The 20,997-nt window shown below is 40.4% G+C and overlaps 1 protein-coding gene across 1 annotated transcript in view; it reads left to right on the forward strand.

Annotated features, from left to right (window-relative positions):
• The window catches only part of LOC126108570 (uncharacterized), a 195,973-nt gene that overhangs the window by 122,128 nt on the left and 52,848 nt on the right, over window positions 1-20,997 (forward strand). The window contains exon 6 of the mRNA XM_049913861.1: window positions 1,411-1,503. Coding sequence (XP_049769818.1) covers window positions 1,411-1,503 — 93 coding nt within the window. The remainder of the gene's footprint in view (window positions 1-1,410; window positions 1,504-20,997) is intronic.

Raw genomic sequence — 20,997 nt, forward strand, 5'->3', positions numbered from 1 at the left:
TCATCTAATGTGGCTCTAGCATCGTGGTGGTGTTGCTGCACTCTGAATGAATCTGTCTCAAAATTCACAGCTATTTATGTGGCTCTGAGGTGCATTTGTTTCATTATTAGCCAGCCCCTGGTCACTTAGCCCACAGCACGAGTCTTTCCCAGGTGCTGTGAAATCATCCTTCCTGCACATGCCATTACCACTGCACAGTGCAGAATTCATCAAGCATGGATAGTCCAGCTTGTGATCGTTTTGCATTTGTATTCTTATATCCCGTATGTCGCCACACTGCACTTACCAGCCAATGGTGGCTAATGCTACACTTCATGGCGGCATTCTTCCAAATTCCTACAAGTTTCACTTACAACTAGATCGTGACGCTACAATACATAGAGGTTTGTGACAAGGTTCTGCTTTTTGCCAAGAGTGTTCAACACAGTACATGGGAAATTAACAGAAATAGTCAAGGTGTCAACTTGAGTGAGAGATTCTGTGTGTGGGTAAATGACATAAGGTCACAACCATAGCAAAGTCCAAAGCTGAGGTGTTGACATGTGGTGAGTTCATAGCCTACCATGCAAGTGAAGTTTGCCTGTGAGGAGTGGTGCATGTTTGGAATTTGTTATTTACTAGCCTAAAGAAGTTTTCAACAAGTTATAGATGAATGTAAAACAGTTCATCATTAGTACATCCAGAATATGGTGAAAGTGTGAAAAATATTGTGAATTTGTGCACCATCTCCATCATTGTTAAAATTGAGACTTATAATACACGTTACCAGTGTCAATTTGGAGAACAGCGTTCTCGCAGATCATGAAGGTAGATGATGAGAAATTTTATTTCTGCAGCTCAAAATCTGTGGGTTATTTGGCCCAGCACAAAAATCTGTCATGTATGGACAGAAGAAAAAACCAAGAAGTCTGAAAATTATGTGACAACATATTGTTAGAAGAAACGTATCTCTCATGCCAGAACACACTCCAGATACAGCTGTGAGCATGCCAGTGCATTAACTTGATAAACCCAGCAGCAATAAACAGGCAGGTAAGGTCATTAAATATCTAGGACAACATGGTACGTGAGTGGATAGAGAGAGCACAACACTATGACTGTAGCCAAACTGTGAAATTGGCAGTTGAAGGTAGAGGTCATTAAATACCTTGAAGTATGCTGCATCAGAGAAAACACTGTCTGATTCTCTGTAAAGATTGTAGTGCAGTGGAGCACAGGGTGAAATCAGGAGAATGTATGTTGATAAAATAGCTGCTCATCAAATTAAATTTTTAAAATTTCTGAGTGTATAAGTGATAAGAATCTCTGAAAAGTTGAATAAAATTCATTAAAAATAAATATTGATAATGTGGAATATGTACACAAGTGTATCAGCAATTTAATTTGAAAGATTGTTTCCTTTTTTTTTAGCTTCTTGGCGATCCATTGGGAATCTCTTGGCCCACTGATTATATCAAGGAGGATCCCAAACTTAATTTAGAAGTGGATGAAACCGAGAATATTGTAAGCATTCACTTTTCTGATTTTGCATGTTGTTAATTGTTCAGTTTAAAGGTTATATTGTAGTGTAATAGGAACAGACTGTGAGTTTTAACACTGTTATTAATTTTCCAGTATTCTTGTACTACTCCACTTGATTTGCATTATCATCTATTATTTACTGATTGTTCTGAATAGCATTTGAGCAGGACTTGTAACAGTATGTTTAATTCTTTTTTCAGTGAAGCTTCTTTATGTCAAACATTTACTTAATGCATAACTGAGATGGATGCACTATATTCATGTGCAGTGGAAATGTAAAACCTGTTAGTATAGGTCATTTAAGAAATATTTCCCATTTCAATAAGTTTTGATTAATACAATGCAGAAGAATCCATTCAACTTCATTTTCAGTGAATTTGTGGCAAAAATTTTCATAGGTGGGAGATCTATTAAAAGTGATAATATTTGTATGTGATACATCACACTTTATAAACTGATCTCAGTCTATTTATAATGTGGATACTTCTGTGGTAAGTGCTGACTTACATAAATATTTGTCAGTCACAGAAAAACTCACAGGGTTGGACTTCTGGTAAATGATTCTGCACATGTGTGGCGTCAGTATTGGAATCTTGCAGGGCCAAACAAGAAGAATTATCTTCTTGGTGTGTACTGTGACTTTGATAAAGGATTTGCATGTTTAATGCATGAAATTGTACTTGGTAAACTAAAATTTGTGATATTAATGTTTTTCCTGTTGCACAATAGAAAACAGATGGTCAGATTGATAAACTTCTCACAGGAGTAAAACCAAAGTAATATTGGGCATTATAAAGCAGAGAACTGCACAAGGTTAGGCACTGGACCCACTCTTGTTCACAATGTTCACAAATAAAATTTACAATGGCTGTAAAGTACCCTTAAGACACAGAAGTGTCTGGTGATTGTGCAAGCATACCAGTCAAGAGACCAAACTTCATCATGGTAGGCACAGCCCATGTGATATATAATAGAGTGCAGCTGACTGTCATGGGAAAATTGGTTCCTACTTCGCATTTACTCTTTCCGCACAACCATTTGTTTTTCAGGCTTTATTTTGTTGTGTATTCATGGCATAGTCACCTCTCTGTTGTTTTTTGTGATTTTGTTGATTGTAATGGAAGTCTTATGTTACTTTGGCATTAGTGAGGAAGAAAGTGGTAAAAACAGCTCCCCCATCATCTAGTGAATGAAATTAAATGGTTAAATGGTTTGATGTTGGGATCAAGAAGTTTCATTGACTTTCACGATTTTTGTATGATTAGGAACTGCAATTTTCAGTTGTTTGAATTTCTCAGAAGTTTTGGTGACATTGTGCATAAACACATATGTGCTTCTAGCTGGAAGACTGTGTTCCACAGTAAAGTTCCAACTGTTATGTGTGATGGTGAGTTTGCTCGAAAGATGGAACATGGAAGTTGATTTGTAAGGGCACATGATTTGAAGGTCATAAAATCAGTTTTAGAAATATTGTTTTTTGAAATATTGCTTATGGCTGTGTAAGTGTGTGCCATCCTGTTGTTGGTCAGCAAAATGGAGTCACCAGACTGTTTATGGTTGGTATTTGTTATGTAGAGAAATTTGTTCTGTTATGCTGAATATATAGGTAATTTAGATGTGTACATATTTTCCATAAGATAAAAATCATCTGTGGGAATGATTAAGTATCATTAACTGGAAGTGGATGGAAGAAAGTTGGTGACCAAGATTAGCAGGTTCTTGAAAAGAAGTCAGTGCACTGATTATGAATGAAGTTAAGAAGAATAATACAAGGACATTGCAGTAGGTAACTGAAAAACATGGTGACTGTGGGAATGTTTATATTAAGATAAATGGGCAGTTATGAGGATCAAGGAGAGGACACTTACAGTTGAATACACTACTGGCCATTAAAATTGCTACACCATGAAGGTGACACACTACAGATGCAAAAATTAACTGACAGGAAGAAGATGCTGTGATATGCAAATGATTAGCTTCTCCGAGCAATCACACAAGGTTGGTGCTGGTGGTGACACTTACAATGTGGTGACATGAGGAAAGTTTCCAACCAATTTCTCATACACAAACAGCAGTTGACCGGCGTTGCCTGGTGAAACGTTGTTGTGATGCCTTGTGTAAGGAGGAGAAATGCATACCATCAAGTTTCTGAATTTGATAAAGATCTGATTGTAGCCTATCGTGATTGCAGTTTATCGTATCACGACATTGCTGCTCGCGTTGGTCGAGATCCAATGACTGTTAGCAGAATATGGAGTCAGTGGGTTCAGGAGGGTAATACGGAACACTGTGCTGGATCCGAGCGGCCTCATAGCAGTCGAGATGACAGGCACCTTATCAGCATGGCTGTAACGGATCGTGCAGCCACGTCTCGATCCCTGAGTCAACAGATGGGGACGTTTGCAAGACAACAACCATCTGCATGAACAGTTCGCCGACGTTTACAGCAGCATGGACTATCAGCTCGGAGACCATGGCTACAGTTACCCTTGATGCTGCATCACAGACAGGAGTGCCTGCAATGGTGTATTCAATGATGAATCTGGGTGCACAAATGGCAAAACATCATTTTTTCGGATGGATCCAGGTTCTGTTTACAGCATCATGATGGTCACATCAGTGTTTGGCGACATCGCGGTGAACGCACATTGGCACAATGGAAGCGCGTATTTGTCATCGCCATACTGGCGTATCTCCTGGTGTGATGGTATGGGATGCCATTGGTTACACGTCTCGGTCACCTCTTGTTCGCATTAACAGCACTTTGAACAGTGGACGTTACATTTCAGATGTGTTACAACCCGCACCTCTTGTTCGCATTGCGGCACTTCGAACAGTGGACATTACATTTCAGATGTGTTACAACCCGTGGCTCTACCCTTCATTCAATCCCTGTGAAACCCTACATTTCAACAGGATAATGCACGACCGCAAGTTGCAGGTCCTGTACGGGCCTTTCTGGATACAGAAAATGTTAGACTGCTACCCTGTCCAGCACATTCTCCTGATCTCTCACGTATTGAAAACGTCTGGCCAATGTTGGCCGAGCAACTGGCTTGTCACAATACGCCAGTCACTACTCTTGATGATCTATGGTATCATGTTGAAGCTGCATGGGCAGCTGTACCTGTACACGCCATCCAAGCTCTGTTTCACTCAATGCCCAGATGTATGAAGGCCGTAATAATGGCCAGAGGTGGTTGTTCTGGGTACTGATTCCTCAGGACCTATGCACCCAAATTGCATGAGAATGTAATCACATGTCAGTTCTAGTATAATATATTTGTCCAATGAATACCCGTTTATCATCTGCATTTCTTCCTGGTGTAGCAATTTTAATGGCCAGTAGAGTACTACAACTAATTTTAGAAGAAGTTGACTTGTAGTAAGAAGTTTCGGAAATACATGGAACTGTTCCCTCTGTGTGGGCAGGATGCCAAGCACAGGGTGTGGGTTGTGACAAGCCTGAACCCGTCAGTGAGGCAGTGTTGGGTGAAAATATATTTGTTAGGATTTATACAACGGAAATAACTTACCAGTGGTGTTGCTCAGTGGCAGCGGAGTGGCATGCATGGTCAGGAAGTAGGAAACATACCAATCAGTGAGGGTAGCATAGAGTAGGATGCCATCCCAGTTGTCTGCAGGCATTGCCTGTCTAGTCGAGTCACTAGCAGCCTAGTGGGCTGTTCACCCAAAGCACCCGTATTGACTTTGTAGCTCATGTTCTTGTCAGCAGCCAACACCTCCAGACAAAATGACAGTAGCCACATAGAAGTATGCCATAGCCTCCCATCAAGAGACAGCCAGAACTCCAGTAGTTGCTCACAGGTACAACAAGGTAGCAACATGAATGCACGTCTCCCTGAAGGTATGAAATCAGCAGCTCACAAGTCACCCTTGATTTAACCCTAGTAAATTGTTGATTGTAGGTGCATAAATCTTCATATAAATGACAACAAGCAGCACAGCAGGGAAGTGCACCAGGTTGGCAAGCTGGTGTCTCGAAGTTGAAGTCATCAGGTGAACCATAGGAATTACATCATATATCAACTTTGAAGTAGGTTCACTGCAAACTTACAAGGCTGCCATACTAACTGATGACTGATTAACAGTTACTAATTGTCTCAGCTTCAGAAATCCAAGTATTTACACTGGTTATCTTATGCCTATGACATCATTGAGTAGTAATCATAAGCAAATTTGGTCTAATTATTTCTTTAAAATCTTCAGCTTGCACTTTCTGCAATGTCTGGATATTGTAGAGATGCCCTTGCATGTACTTTACCTAGTCTTACTTTATCTTGCACTGCTGTTAGAATGATATTATAGTATGGTCATTTTGCTGTGGCCACACTCTGCACTTTCCACTTGAGTGTTGTGTGGTAATGCGTGAGTGTTAGCTTTCCTTCTCAGTTTACATTTCAATTGAGACATGGCATTGGAGCCTGTCTTGGCTCAGCACTGTGCTTGCGAAGAAAAAACAGTAAAAATGTTGCATTCACCCAGACTACTTTTTTGCAGTGCAACAGAGCATTTTCAGAAAGAGCTGGAATTTTGTGTTGAGGGAAGATGAAGGACATTGTTTTTCAGAGAGATTAGGACAAGTATATGTAGAATAAGAATGTTATTGATGATTTGTGTATTTTTCATTCTTCTGTACAGCAAATGGAGCCCCTTCATGTACTGTGTGTGGAGAATTAGGACGTGGTTTTGGTGTTCGGATTGATTGTGGACGGGATGGAGAGGAAAATTTAATGTACAGTTTATATTATACATTTTCCCGTTATAACTAATGACCTAGCCTATTCCAAGACACTACATGTCAGGATGGGACAGAGACCAGATTCATGCCAGAGTTTACAGTCAAACAGTGGTAGTATTGACAGGATTTTATTTAAGCAGCTTTATACAGCAGGCAGTTTTGCACCTGTGATCTTTGGGTAGTGTCTCTGATTCATAATCAAAACTTCTTCGATACTGGGTTTGAACCCTGCTGCCGTTTAAATTTTTATTAGCAATCAGCATTGGGGGCCGAAGACTCACGGCATAAGAAGTCAGCCTCATTCTGCCAACGGCCTTGTCAAAGAGGGTGGGGGAGCGGACAGAGGTTCAGGGCACTGTCTTGTCCTAGGGGTGGGAAACTGCCCCTGAAGGCACAAGAATCAACAAAGATCAATGGCATGAGGATGCAGAAGCCAGTGGAAACCACTGCATTAAAGACACGTAATGTGTATTCACAGGGCATGTGGCCCGTAATTGAAGAAGTGGCATGATGATCTCTCCTTTAGCAAAATATTCCGGAATAATCCCATATTCGGATCTCTTGGAGGGGTCTGCCAAGGGGGAGGTTACCATGAGAAAAAGATTGAATAGTCAATGAAATAATAACATTCTATGAGTCAGGGCAAGGAATGTCAGAAGCTTCAATGTGGTAGTGAAACTAGAAAGTGTGAAAAGGGAAATGCAAAAGCTCAATCTAAATATAGTAGGGGGAAGTGAAGTGAAGTGGAAAGAAGACAAGGACTTCTGGTCAGACAAGTACATGGTAATATCAACAGCAGCAGAAAATGGTATAACGCGAGTAGGGTTCATTATGAATAGGAAGGTAGGGCAGAGAGTGTTACTGTGAACAGTTCAGTGATAGGATTATTCTTATCAGAATCAACAGCAAGCCACCTTGCCAACAATAGTTCAGGTATGTATGCCGACATTGCAAGCTGAAGATGAAGAGATGGAGAAAGTGTATGAGGATACTGAAAGGGTAATACAGTACGTAAAGGGAGATGAAAATCTAACAGTCATTGGGTACTGGAATGCAGTTGTAGGGGAAGGAATAGAAGAAAAGGTTACAGGAGAATATAAGAATGGGACAAGGAATGAGAGAGGAGAAAGATTAATTGAGTCCCATAATAAACTTCAGCTAGTAATAGCGAATACTCTGTTCAGGAATCACAAGAGGAGGCTGTATAACTTGGAAAAGGCCCAGTGATACTGGAAGATTTCAGTTAGATTACATCATGGTCAGACAGAGATTCCGAAATCAGATACTGGATTGTAAGGCATACCCAGGAGCAGATACAGATTCAGATCACAACATTGTAGTGATGAAGAGTAGGCTGAAGTTTAAGACATTAGTCAGGAAGAATCAATACACAAAGAAGTGGGATACAGAAGTACTAAGGAATGACGAGATACGCTTGATGATCTCCAAGGCTATAGATACAGCAATAAGGAATAGCTCAACAGGCAGCACAGTTTAAGAGGAATGGACATCCCTAAAAAGGACAATAACAGAAGTTGGGAAGAAAGACATTTCTACACCTACACCTACACTCCACCAGCCACCTGACAGTGTGTGGCAGAGAGTACCTTGAGTACCTCTATCGGTTCTCCCTTCTATTCCAGTCTCGTATTGTTTGTGGAGAGAAAGATTGTTGGTATGCCTCTGTGTGTGCTCTAATCTCTCTGATTTTATCCTCATGGTCTCTTCATGAGATATACACAGAAGGGAGCAATATACTGCTTGACTCCTCAGTGAAGGTATGGTCTCGAAACTTCAACAAAAGCCCGTACCGAGCTACTGAGTGTCTCTCTTGCAGAGTCTTCCATTGGAGTTTATCTGTCATCTTTGTAACACTTTCGTGATTACTAAATGATCCTGTAACAAAGTGTGCTGCTCTCCGTTGGATCTTCTCCATCTCTTCAATCAACCCTATCTGGTATGGATCTTACAACGGTGAGCAGTATTCAAGCAGTGAGCGAACAAGTGTACTGTAACCTACTTCCTTTGTTTTCGGATTGCATTTCCTTAGGATCCTTCCAATGAATCCCAGTCTGGCATCTGCTTTACCGACGATTAATTTTATATGGTCATTCGATTTTAAATCACCCCTAATGCCTACTCCCAGATAATTTATGGATTTAACTGCTTCCAGTTGCTGATCTGTTATATTGTAGCTAAATAATAAAGGATCTTTCTTTCTGTGTATTTGCAGCACATTATGCTTGTCTACATTGAGATTCAATTGTCATTCCCTGCACCATGTGTCAATTCGTTGCAGACCCTTCTACATTTCAGTAAAATTTTCCATTGTTACAACCTCTCAATATACTACAGCATCATCCACAAAAAGCCTCAGTGAACTTCCGATGTTATCCACGTGGTCATTTATATATACTGTGAATAGCAACAGTCCTACGACACTCCCCTGTGGCACACTTGAAATCACTCCTTCTTTGGAAGACTTCTCTCCATTGAGAATGATATGCTGCGTTCTGTTATCTAGGAACTCTTCAACCCAATCACAAAATTGGTCTGATAGTCCATATGCTCTTACTCTGTTCATTAAACGACTGTGGGGGAACTGTATCAAATGCCTTGCGGAAGTCAAGAAACACGGCATCTACCTGTGAACCCATGTTGATAGCCCTCTAAGTCTCATGGATGAATAGCACGAGCTGGGTTTCATGCAATCGTCTTTTTTGAAACCCATGCTGATTCCTACAGAGTAGATTTCTAGTCTCCAGAAAAGTCATTATACTTGAACATAATACATGTTCCAAAATTCTACAACTGATCGACGTTAGAGATATAGGTCTATAGTTCTGCACATCTGCTCGACGTCCCTTCTTGAAAATGGGAATGACCTATGCCTTTTTCCAATCTTTTGGAACGCTGCACTGTTCTAGAGACCTACAGTACACCACTGCAACAAGGGGGGCAAGTTCCTTCGCATACTCTGGAAAATTGAACTGGTATCCCATCAGGTACAGTGGCCTTCCCTCTTTTGAGCGATTTTAATTGTTTTTCTATGCCTCTGTCATCTGTTTCGATACCTACCATTTTGTCATCTGTGCGACAATCTAGAGAAGGAACTACAGTGCAGTCTTCCTCTGTGAAACAGCTTTGGAAAAAGACATTTAGTATTTCGGCCTTAAGTCTGCCATCCTCTGTTTCAGTACCATTTTGGTCACAGAGTGTCTGGACATTTTGTTTTGATCCACATACCACTTTGACATAAGACCAAAATTTATTAGGATTTTCTGCCAAGTTAGTACATAGAACTTTACTTTCGAATTCATTGAACGCCTTTCGCATAGCCCTCCTCACACTACATTTTGCTTCATGTAATTTTTGTTTGACTTTTGGAAAAACATCATCCACACAATTCCCAGGATGGCAAGAGCTGACATGTGTGAGAATTATCGCACAATCAGCTTAACAGCTTATGCATCCAAGTTGCTGACAAGAATAATATACAGAAGAATGGAAAACAAAATTGAGGATGTGCTAGATGACAATCAGTTTGGCTTTAGGAAAAGTAGAGGCATGAGAGAGACAACACTGACATTGCAGTTAATAATGGAAGCAAGACTAAAGGAAAATCAAGACACGTTCATAGGATTTGTCAACCTGGAAAAAGTGTTTGACAATGTAAAATGGTACAAGATATTCAAAATTCTGAGAAAAATAGGGGTAAGCTATAGGGAGAGACACATCATATACAATATGTACAACAGCCAAGAGGGAATAATAAGAGTGGGTGACTAAGAATGAAGTGCTCATATTAAAAAGGATGTAAAACAAGGATGTAGTCTTTTGCCCCTACTGTTCAGTCTGTACATCAAGGAAGCAATGATGGAAATAAAAGAAAGGTTCAGGAGTGGAATTAAAATTCAAGGTGAAAGGATATCAGTGATACAATCTACTGATGACATTGCTATCCTGAGTAAAGATGAAGAAGAATTACATGATCTGCTGAATGGAATGAACAGTCTAATGAGTAAAGAGTATGAATTGAGAGTAAATCAAAGAAAGACAAAGGTAATGAGAAGCAGTAGAAATGAGAACAATGAAAAACTTAGTATCAGGATTGATGCTCATGAAGTGGATGAAATTAAGGAATTCTGCTACCTAGGCAGTAAAATAACGAGTGACAGACACAGCAGGGAGGACATTACAAGCAGACCAGCAGTGGCAAAAATGGAATTCCTGGTCAAGAGAAGTCTACTAATATCAAATATTGGCCTTAATTTAAGGAAGAAATTTCTGAGAATGTACATCTGGAGTACAGCATTGTATGGTAGTGGAACATGAACTGTGGGAAAACCAGAACAGAAGAGAATCAAAGCTTTTCAGATGTGGTGCTACAGATGAATGTTGAAAATTAGATGAATTGATAAGGTAAGGAATGAGGAGGTTCTGCATGGAATCGGAGTGGAAAGGAATATGTGGAAAACACTGATAAGGAGAAGGGATACAATGATAGGACAACTGTTAAGACATGAGGGAATGACTTCCATGGTACTAGAGGGAGCTGTAGAACGCAAAAACTGTAGAGGAAGACAGAGATTGGAGTACATCCAGCTAATAATAGAGGATGTAGGTTGCTACTGCTAGTTTGAGACGAAGTAGTTAGCACAGGAGAGGGCCACATGAAACTAGCAGAAGACTGATGACCCAAAAAAAAAAAAAAATACAACAAGCTGTCATGGCTGCACTGTGTCCTTGCAAACCCAACTGATGCCCTGATCTGCCTTTGATGTCTTTGGTCATGAGTCACCGGCTGCAGCTACTGCGATGCTGAGTAGTCCACCAGCAGGTGACGCCATACACACTGCCAGTGGTAAAGAATGAGCAGGCTCCCCCCCCCCCCCCCCCCCCCACACACACACACACACCCGGACCTCTGGAGTCTTGTTGGCTACACACCTCTGCTCTTGCTCATGGTCCTCATGTTGTGTGCTTGGGTGCTGTAAATAATGCCAGAAGTCCATTGCTGAGCAGCAGTGCTCTGATCAACCGTATTCACCCCTCCCCATGGATAAAGCTGATAGATGGCTGACAATGTCTAGGTGGCAACAAGGGTGTGCATCCCCCATACAGATCATGGACAGCTTGCAGTCCACCCTCCCTCTGAGGGTGGATGCTGGCTGCACACCAACTCCCTGCATTGGTCCTTCGGTTCAAGATGCAGACAGAAAGGTGACACAACTGTACACTTTGAGGCCCTAAGCTCAATTACTTATACCCTCATAGTTACGCTTCTAATGGAGCCCTGTTGGAGGGGGACAAGTAGATTTTCTGCATATTATATGTCATGTCAGCTTTTCTTAGCTTGTTCTGTACAGAGTATGGGTTGCTAGGCCCAGTTAAATTTGCAAAATGGGAGCTTCTCAGTGGCACCCAATCAGGAAATTCAGACTCTGCAAAGGGAACAGCAGTCCAGCTGAACAAGGGACCACACAATTCAACTCAGCTTTTGCTGCGTCCGAATCCATCATACATTCAGTAACAAACATCAATTCAACATCAGAAAGATTATCCACAGTGCCAGTAAAATCTGTAAACAAGGCATACTGTAATGAAACAGGATGTCCCTTAATAATCTTCATACAATAATTACTGTATTCAAGCAAATGGTGCACCAAAATTTATTGATCATGTTAAATAAACATGAAATATGGAGAATAATGTTACAGAAAGGAGAAGAAACATGACCTTCACCAATTAAATGAATAAAAAATCGTTCATATTTCATTTTAGAATAACTAAAAAATTTGTAAAATTTGGCAGTTCCTAGAATTTACAAATAGTACCCTCACTTGTAGTACACTAGACTACCTCATTCATTCGGATTAGGTTTGACCAGATGTAATGTGGATTACTGAAAAATCTGGATATTCTTGAAATCTTCTACTGAATCAAAAAATTCTAATGTCTACTATAATATACAAAGTTTTTATTGTGGCCCTAACAAAAAAGGTTCTTTGGCACTTTATGTTTACTTATGCCTACTCACATTCATTTATTAAAACTGTATGTAAGTTTATTTTATTTCAAACGTGTGTAGTATTAGAAAGCAGCACAATTGTATAGCCGTTTCACGTACATCAGTTTCACTGTAAACGTTTCCAGCTGATGCTCTGGGTAAACAATTAATTTTTCCAGCTATGCCGTTGCCTCCACATGTGGCATTATTTCTATCTCTCAAGCAGCACTTTCACTGTCCACTTCACCTTCACTGTCATTCTCTGTATTATGAAGGCTATTCAGAGAAAGGTGATCACGATTTATTTCACCAACATACATTTACTCATTCTCATAATTTTGGTGTTTCTCCTCAGCGTGGTCTCCTTTGTATGTGATGCACTTGTCTCAGATCTGGGGCCAGTCTACAAAGACTTGCTGGAAACCGTTTTTTGAGTGGTCATTCAGAATCACTTACATAGCCTTCACTGCTGCTTCTGATGATGAAAAATGTCTCCCATAGACCCATAGATGTGTTTCTTTGGGTTAAGGAAAAGAAAAAAGTCACAGGGGGCTAAATCTGGACTAGGGAGGGTGAAGGAAGTGGCTCAAATTGATTTTTGCATGATATTCAGCAACAACATTTGCAGTATGTGGACATGCATTATCATGGTGCAGCATCCATGCTGTTCATGTGGATATGTGTTTTGCTCCTGATATGGACTTTCAAAGTTTCCAGGACATCTCAGTAATATGTGCTGTTATTGATGTGTGTCCAGGTACAACATGCTGATAATCATTCCATGGATATCAAAAAATGAGAGGACCATACGTTTTCCAGCAGAAAACCCATTTTTGCATTTTGGGAGGAACTTGCTCATCAGAATTATGTGTCCAAGATTCTGTAGCGACTACTTCCTTTGAAAGAACTTCTGGATGTCCCTCTAGCATCAGCTTCAATTGCATGTGGACATACAAGCAAATGTCCTTTAGTTCAGGAATCGGCAGTCTTGGAACTTACCGTCCACAAACACAACTCATGTCAATTTGCTGTCATCAATTTGTGGATGGCACCCAACGAAAGTTTCAGTATTTCAGAGTGTGTTTGTAAGCTTAATTGTTGACTCTGACATGATGATAGCAGCAGCATTGGTGTTGTCTTCTGTAAGAGCAGTTCCTTTATCTGGGAGAAGTAGGGGTAAATTAGGGAAGGGAAGAAGTGTCACTCAGTTGACTAATAGTCCTACAACACATTAAGCCACACTGTGGCTGCAAGTAAGAGGCTCACAGAGCTGTTCATCAACATCAGTAACAACACCCAGATACGTTTACATCTGTACTGTGTAAGCACCTGGCATAGGGTATTTCTGCCAAGCAGCCTCTCTGTGAGCTCTAATGACTTTCCCTTCGTGGTCATTTCATGAGATGCATACGGGACATAACAGACTTTTGCAAGACATTGAAAGTATGCCCCTAGATTTTAAACATTAAACCTCACTATGGTGCATGATACCTCTTGTAGTGTCTTCTACAGGCGTTTGTTTTATCATCTCCATTAAGCTCTCGTGCTTAATAAATGATCTTGTTGACAAAAAAAAAAAAAAAAAAAAAAAAAACATGGCTCTTCTTTGGATCATCTCTATCTCCTATGTTAATAAAAATGAATATTGGTGAAAGACTAATGAGTAATATTGAGACTAGGTCAGAAATTGGTTTGTAAGCATTCTTCCTTTTTTTAATTATATTCGTTAAGATTCTGTTAATGAATCTCAGCTTGATTTATGCTTTTTTTATTTATTTGACTGGTTATTCCACTTCAAGTCACTGTGAATGGTCACTCCAAGGTATTTTACTGTTGTTTTCATTCCTGGTGTTTTATTACTAATAATGTAAGCAATTATTGTCACTTTTTCTGCCTATTTGTAGAAAATACACTATAGTTCTTTATGTTCAGAGACAACTGGCATTCCCAACTGCTTCTGATGTTATCCACTATGTCATCCTGAGTTTTATTTGCTATTAAGTCCTGGTCTGATGCTCAGTAAGCTTATATTTTGTTTGGTAAATGAAAGTGCAGAGTTGTACTGAACACCTTCCAGAAGTTAAGGAACACTGCATCAAGCTGGGCACATTAGTCTATGGATCTGTGTCTCATTGAAGGATCTACATCTACATCTACATCTACACATATACTCCTCTAGCCACCAAGCGGTTTGTGGTGCAGGGCACAATTTGCACCTAAGTCATATTTCCCCCTATCTGTTCCCCTCGTGGATTGCGTGAGGGAAAAACGATTGTCTGAATGCCTCGGTATGAGCTCTAATTTTCCTTATCTTTGAATGGTGAGCATTGCACGATCTGAAAGTTGGTGATAATAATATATTCTCTTACCCTCGGCAAAGATCGGATTTCAGAATTTAGTGAGCAGCCCCTTTCGCTTAGTGCACCGTTTATCTGCCAGTGTGTCCCATATCAAACTTTCTGTGAGATTTGTAACACTCTCATAATGGCTAAATGTTCCAATCACAAATCTTGCTGCTCTTCTTTGGACCTTCTCAATCTCTTGAATCAGACCCAACTGGTAAGGGTCCCATACAGATGAACAATACTCCAAGACTGGACGAACTAACATATTTTAAGCTATTTCCTTTGTTGAAGGACTACATTGCTTCAGGATTTTTCCAATAAACCACAATCTATAGTTCGCCCTACCCATTACTTGTGTAATCTGATCATTCCATTTGAGATCATTTCAAATAGTCACACCCAGATACTTGACAGATGATACTGCTTCAAAGACTGGGCATTTATTTTGTACTAATACATTAATGGGGATTTTTGCCTTGTTATATGCAGTAGATTACACTAATATTGAGAGATAACTGCTAGCCATTGCACTATGCATTTATTTTCCACAAATCCTCATTGATTTGTTCCCAACTTTTGTGTGATACTACTTCCCTGTAGAATACAGCATCATCGGCAAACAGTCTAATGCCACTGTCAATACCATCTACCAGATCTTTTATGTAAATAGTATAAAGCAGCAGACCTATTACGATGCCGTGTGTCACACCTGAAGTTACGCTTTTTTCTGTTTAAGTCACCCCACTCAGGATGACATACTGCTCCCTGTCTGTTAGAAAAGTATCTATCCAACCCAGGGCCGGCGCAAGCACAAGTGCCGCCCCGTGCAAACTGCTAAATTGCCACCCACCCACCCCCACCCCAACCCAGTTCTTTTCATTTGCGGAATTTTATTTAATCAAATCTATAGGAAATGTCAGCAATCAATCGCAATTTTTGTTTCTACTTTTCAGATCTACCTAGGTTTCGGCCACTGAATGGCTAGTCTCAAAGCTTTTAATGTGTGCTTACATCTAAACCGTCATGTTGACAGTTACGTTCAGCATGACGATATAGATGTAAACATAACTCAAAGCATTGAGAATAGCCACACTGTGTCCAAAATCTATGTAGATCTGGAAAATAAAAACAAAAATTGCGACTGATTGGTGACACTCTCTACAGATTTATACAAAACAGTCGCTGGGCACCAGCTCAACAATGGAGTCAAACTTGATTGAAGAAATCTAACTCATTTTAATAAGCCTTGTGATTTTAGAAAAATGTCCAAATGTGTGTGAAATCTTATGGGACTTAACTGCTAAGGTCATCAGTCTCTAAGTTTACACACTACTTAACCTAAATTATCCTAAGGACAAACACACACACCCTTGCCTGAGGGAGGACTCGAACCTCCGTCGTGACCAGCCGCACAGCCCATGACTGCAGCGCCTTAGACCACTCGGCTAATCCCGTGCCGCATGAACTTACAGTTAACGTAAATAATCATTTTTCAATGAATATGAACAGATAGTGTATTCAACGGAAAACACAATATATTTACAATTTAATGATAATTTGGTTTGAACAATAATATTCACAATAACTATTTAATGTTGAACAGAATAAGAAAAACATAGTAAATAACCAAGATACTGGTTATAATATAAAAATTTTAGACAAATCAAACCTTCCTGGCTTTTGCTTGTGCAAACTCTTTCACACGATCTGTATAATTTAAGTCCTCTGCAAGCTCGTGCTCAATCGATATTGTTGCAAGATCATTGAAACGAGTTTGGCCCATTGTTGATCGGAGGTATGTCTTTATCAATTTCAGTTTTGAGAAACTCCTCTCTCCACTCGCAACTGTCACTGGGAGTGTTAGGAAAATTTTCAGACCAATATTAACATTAGGGCAAAAATTATGTTTTCCTATAAACTGCAGAGTCCCTTTTGGACCTATTCCAAGTTTCAACAATGTTGAAAGCACTTTTAGTTCTTCCCTCAACTCCTCCAGTGCATCAATTTCACTTGACTCATGATCTTGCAAAATCGCTGCGAGGTTTCTACGCTGTGTGTCCAGGTTGTCAGGAGGTGCATTCTTCAGCTCACCAATGTCATAGAGAAAATCAAAATAATCACAATGAGATTTCAGTTGATTGAATCTCTCATCCAAAGATGTGGTTACTATATCTAAAAAATAATAGTAGAATTCAATCTTGTAACGATTTGTTGGGTCATCTATTGTGTCATCCCTTCCTTCATAGGTAAAGTGTATTGGCTTCATACTTCATCGCTGGGAAACACTTATCCATGGTAACATTAGAACTTATAGCTCTAATTCTGTAGCCAATTCTTTGGAATCTGTGAAGAAAGACACAAACTTTTCTTCTGTTCTGCAGGTATCAAAATATGCTTTCGTTTTTTCAAGCATTTCCATGGCCTCAGAAACATTTATGTCAGTGGTCTGGAGGGTCTTCACTGACTACACTGATGTGAAGCAGAATGTCATACCAGATTACCAGAAAGGCTGAAAGGGTGTATACGTACTTCCTCTCAGAGGCAGATATGGCCGACTCAGGAAATGAATTATTGCTTTTAAGCACTCAAGAACATTTTTCCAATGTTAGCTTTCAGTATTCAGAAGCCTTTGGTGATGGGCGTCGACAGTTCATGACTTTTTCAGTGCCTTGGAAACCACGATACACTTTTTATGTGAATTCAAAATTCCCGTGACTTTCAAGATACGAAGCAAGGTGCCGCCAGTCGCTTATACCGTTCTCTGCAATTTTTACTGTAGATGACGAAAAAAGTTTGCAACAAAAGCAGAATACAGCATCCTTGCTCTTTGAGTACACCAACTAATGTCTATCTGCGTTTTCTAAATCCTTCAAAGAATATCTGTAGTGCACAGGGCTGAAACACTGGTTGTTTGCATTTTTAGGACATTCTTCAGCTTCCTTAATGCGCTCAGGAGGACCTCGCATGACCAAAGTCATTCAAATGCAGTCGGTAATAATTTCCAGCCATCTTCCAGGATCTGAGTCAATTGTGTCTTCCAGTTTAGGCTCGCCTTCAATCCCTTCTGCAGCGGTGAGTACCTCAGCTGATGTTCCTCCAGTATTTTCTGAATTGAGTCGCGTAATTTCAGTTCTGCCTGATGTTTCAATCTTGGAGCTTTCATCACAAAGCAGGTCTTGAGTCCAGACGAGGTCTGTTGAACATGTTGTGGATGGCCCACCATCAGCATTGCTACTGTATGCGGTGGTTGCTGTACTGTGTTCGTCAACTTTCTGGTCATGTCCTGAAGATAAAGATGTAGCTGCAATAGCTCGCTGCTTCTAGGTTGTTCTCTCTTTGGCTTGAAATATCACTGTAGTGCATCCTTTTGCTTCTTATCATCATCTTCCTTCAGTGCCCGTCTTTTCCTATATTCACTGCCAGGCAGTCTTTTTCTACCATCGGACATGTTTCAATCCAGCCTGTAAAGAACGATTACATGAAACTAACTGTTGATGTCAGTGTACTAACTTTATTTGCAACACACTTTGCAGACAATTTCCTGATATTCCGCTGCACGTAAACAAAAAATTATATTACTGTAGGATACACTGTTCAGGAGATGAAGTCATAAGAATTGAGCCAACTGAAATTGAATTTCAGGCCAAATTTTACCCGAAGCCAGTCCCTCCAAGGTTTAGTTTCGAATCCCCTCTTGGGCATGAATGTTGAGTTTGTCCTTAAAAAAAAGGGGGGGGGAGGGGGGAGGTGGCAGATTTGCCCCATGCGGCCGCAAGTTTCACACATGCCTTCTGCTGGCCCTGATCCAACCTCATATGTCATCAGATAGGTCATAAGTGCGCACTTTTTGGAGCAAGCGACAGTGTGGAACTGAGTTGAATGCCTTTCGAAAGTTGAGAACTATGGCATCAACCTGGGAGCCAGTATCTAGAGCCTGTTGTATATCATGCACAAAGAGGGCCAGCTGTGTTTCGCATGACCGCTGTTTCCCAAAACTGTGCTGGTTTCTGCAGATGAGCTTCTCAGAGTCTATAAATGTCATGTCTGAACACAAAATATGTTTCATGATTCTACAACAAATCGCCATCAGTGCAATTGGCTGGTATTACGTGCATCTGATTTTCTATCCTTTTTATACATTGCTATGACCTGGGCCTTCTTCCAGTTCCATGGAACTTTACGCTGTTCCAATGATCTCTGATAGATGATGGATAAGAATGGTGCTATATTTGTAGCATAGTCAACATAAAATCTTATGGGGATACTGTCTAGGCCAGGTGCCTTCCTGGTGTCTAAGGATCTTAACTGTTTTATAGTCCCAGGTACACTAAACACTATGTCAGCCATCCTTGCGTTTGTTCAATAACTGAAAGGGGGAATGGTGCTGCAGTCCTCTACTGTAAACAAGTTTTTGAAAGCTAGGTTTAGAATTTTGGCCTTCTGTTTATCATCATCTGTTACATTACCCGTACTGTCAGCAAGAGAAGGTATTGAATTATTTGTAGCGTTCATAGATTTTATGTATGACCAAAATTTTTTGGGGTTATTTTTAGAATCTGCAGGTAAAACATTGCTTTCAAATTCGTTAAAAGAATCTCTCATTGATCTTTTGTCAGCTGCTTTCATTTTGCATAATTTCTGTTTGTCAGCGGTGTAGTGACTATGTTTAAAATGACTGCAAAATTCTCTGCTTTCTCAGCAACTTCCTAATATGTTTGTTGTACCAAGGTGGATCCTTTCCCTCCCCTATATTTTTGCTAGGCACATACTTCTCTAGCACATGGTGGACAATACCTTTAAATTCTGTCCAAAGATGCTCAATATCTTTGTGTCCCGTAGTGAATGCTTGGAGCTGGCTATGAAGATATTCATTAATGACATTTTTATTTCCTTTCCCAAACAAGAACTCTATGCTGGTGTTTTTTTCCCAACTTCCACTGCTGCTGTACGAAGTTATGACAAGAAACAGCATTGGGAGCATGGTGTCATCACACAACTATTGGGTCATTGATCTTGTATCATTCATGGTTCCTCTGAGCTGCACCAGCATCACCAGAATCAGCTGTCATGCTCTTATATCAGTGATCCTGCCACAGAAGATTCGCCCATAAGCCCAATACATCTATATCTACATCTACATGATTACTCTGCAATTCACATTTAAGTGCTTGGCAGAGGGTTCGTCGAACCACAATCATACTACCTCTCTACCATTCCACTCCCGAACAGTGCGTGGGAAAAACGAACACCTAAACCCTTCAGTTCAAGCTCTGATTTCTTTTATTTTATTTTGATGATCATTCCTACCTATGTAGGTTGGGCTCAAAAAAATATTTTCGCATTCAGAAGAGAAAGTTGGTGACTCAAATTTCGTAAAAAGATCTCGCCGCGACGAAAAACGTCTTTGCTTTAATGACTTCCATCCCAACTCATGTATCATATCTGCCACATTCTCTCCCCTATTACGTGATAATACAAAACAAGCTGCACTTTTTTGCACCCTTTTGATGTCCTCCGTCAATCCCACCTGGTAAGGATCCCACACCACAAAGCAATATTCTAACAGAGGACGAACGAGTGTAGTGTAAGCTGTCTCTTTAGTGGACTTGTTGCATCTTTCAAGTGTCCTGCCAATGAAACGCAACCTTTGGCTCGCCTTCCCCACAATATTATCTATGTGGTCTTTCCAACTGAAGTTGTTCATAATTTTAACACCCAGGTACTTAGTTGAATTGACAGCCTCGAGAATTGTACTATTTATCGAGTCATCGAATTCCAATGGATTTCTTTTGGAACTCATGTGGATCACCTCACACTTTTCGTTATTTAACGTCAACTGCCACATGCTACACCATACAGCTATCTTTTCTAAATCGCTTTGCAACTGATACTGGTCTTTGGATGACCGTACTAGACCGTAAATTACAGCATCATCTGCGAACAACCTAAGAGAACTGCTCAGATTGTCACCCGGGTCATTTATATAGATCAGGAACAGCAGAGGTCCTAGGACACTTCGCTGGGGAACACCTGATATCACTTCAGTTTTACTCAACTATTTGCCGTCTATTACTACGAACTGCGACCTTCCTGACAGGAAATCATGAATCCAGTCGCACAACTTAGATGATAGACCATAGGCCCGCAGCTTGATTAGAAGTCGCTTGTGAGGAACGGTGTCAAAAGCTTTCCGGAAATCTAGAAATATTGAATCAACTTGAGATCCCCTGTCAAGAGCGCCACAGGGTACACAGCAGCAGTCACCTCTGCCCCTCTGCCTGTCTTGGTCGACACCTTATCGAGCTGTGGTGATGGAGATCAACACTCCAGCTTTGTCACTGTTACCTTTGGTGCCAACA

This window comes from Schistocerca cancellata, chromosome 11 (genome assembly GCF_023864275.1).
Source record: "Schistocerca cancellata isolate TAMUIC-IGC-003103 chromosome 11, iqSchCanc2.1, whole genome shotgun sequence".
NCBI lineage: Eukaryota > Metazoa > Arthropoda > Insecta > Orthoptera > Acrididae > Schistocerca > Schistocerca cancellata.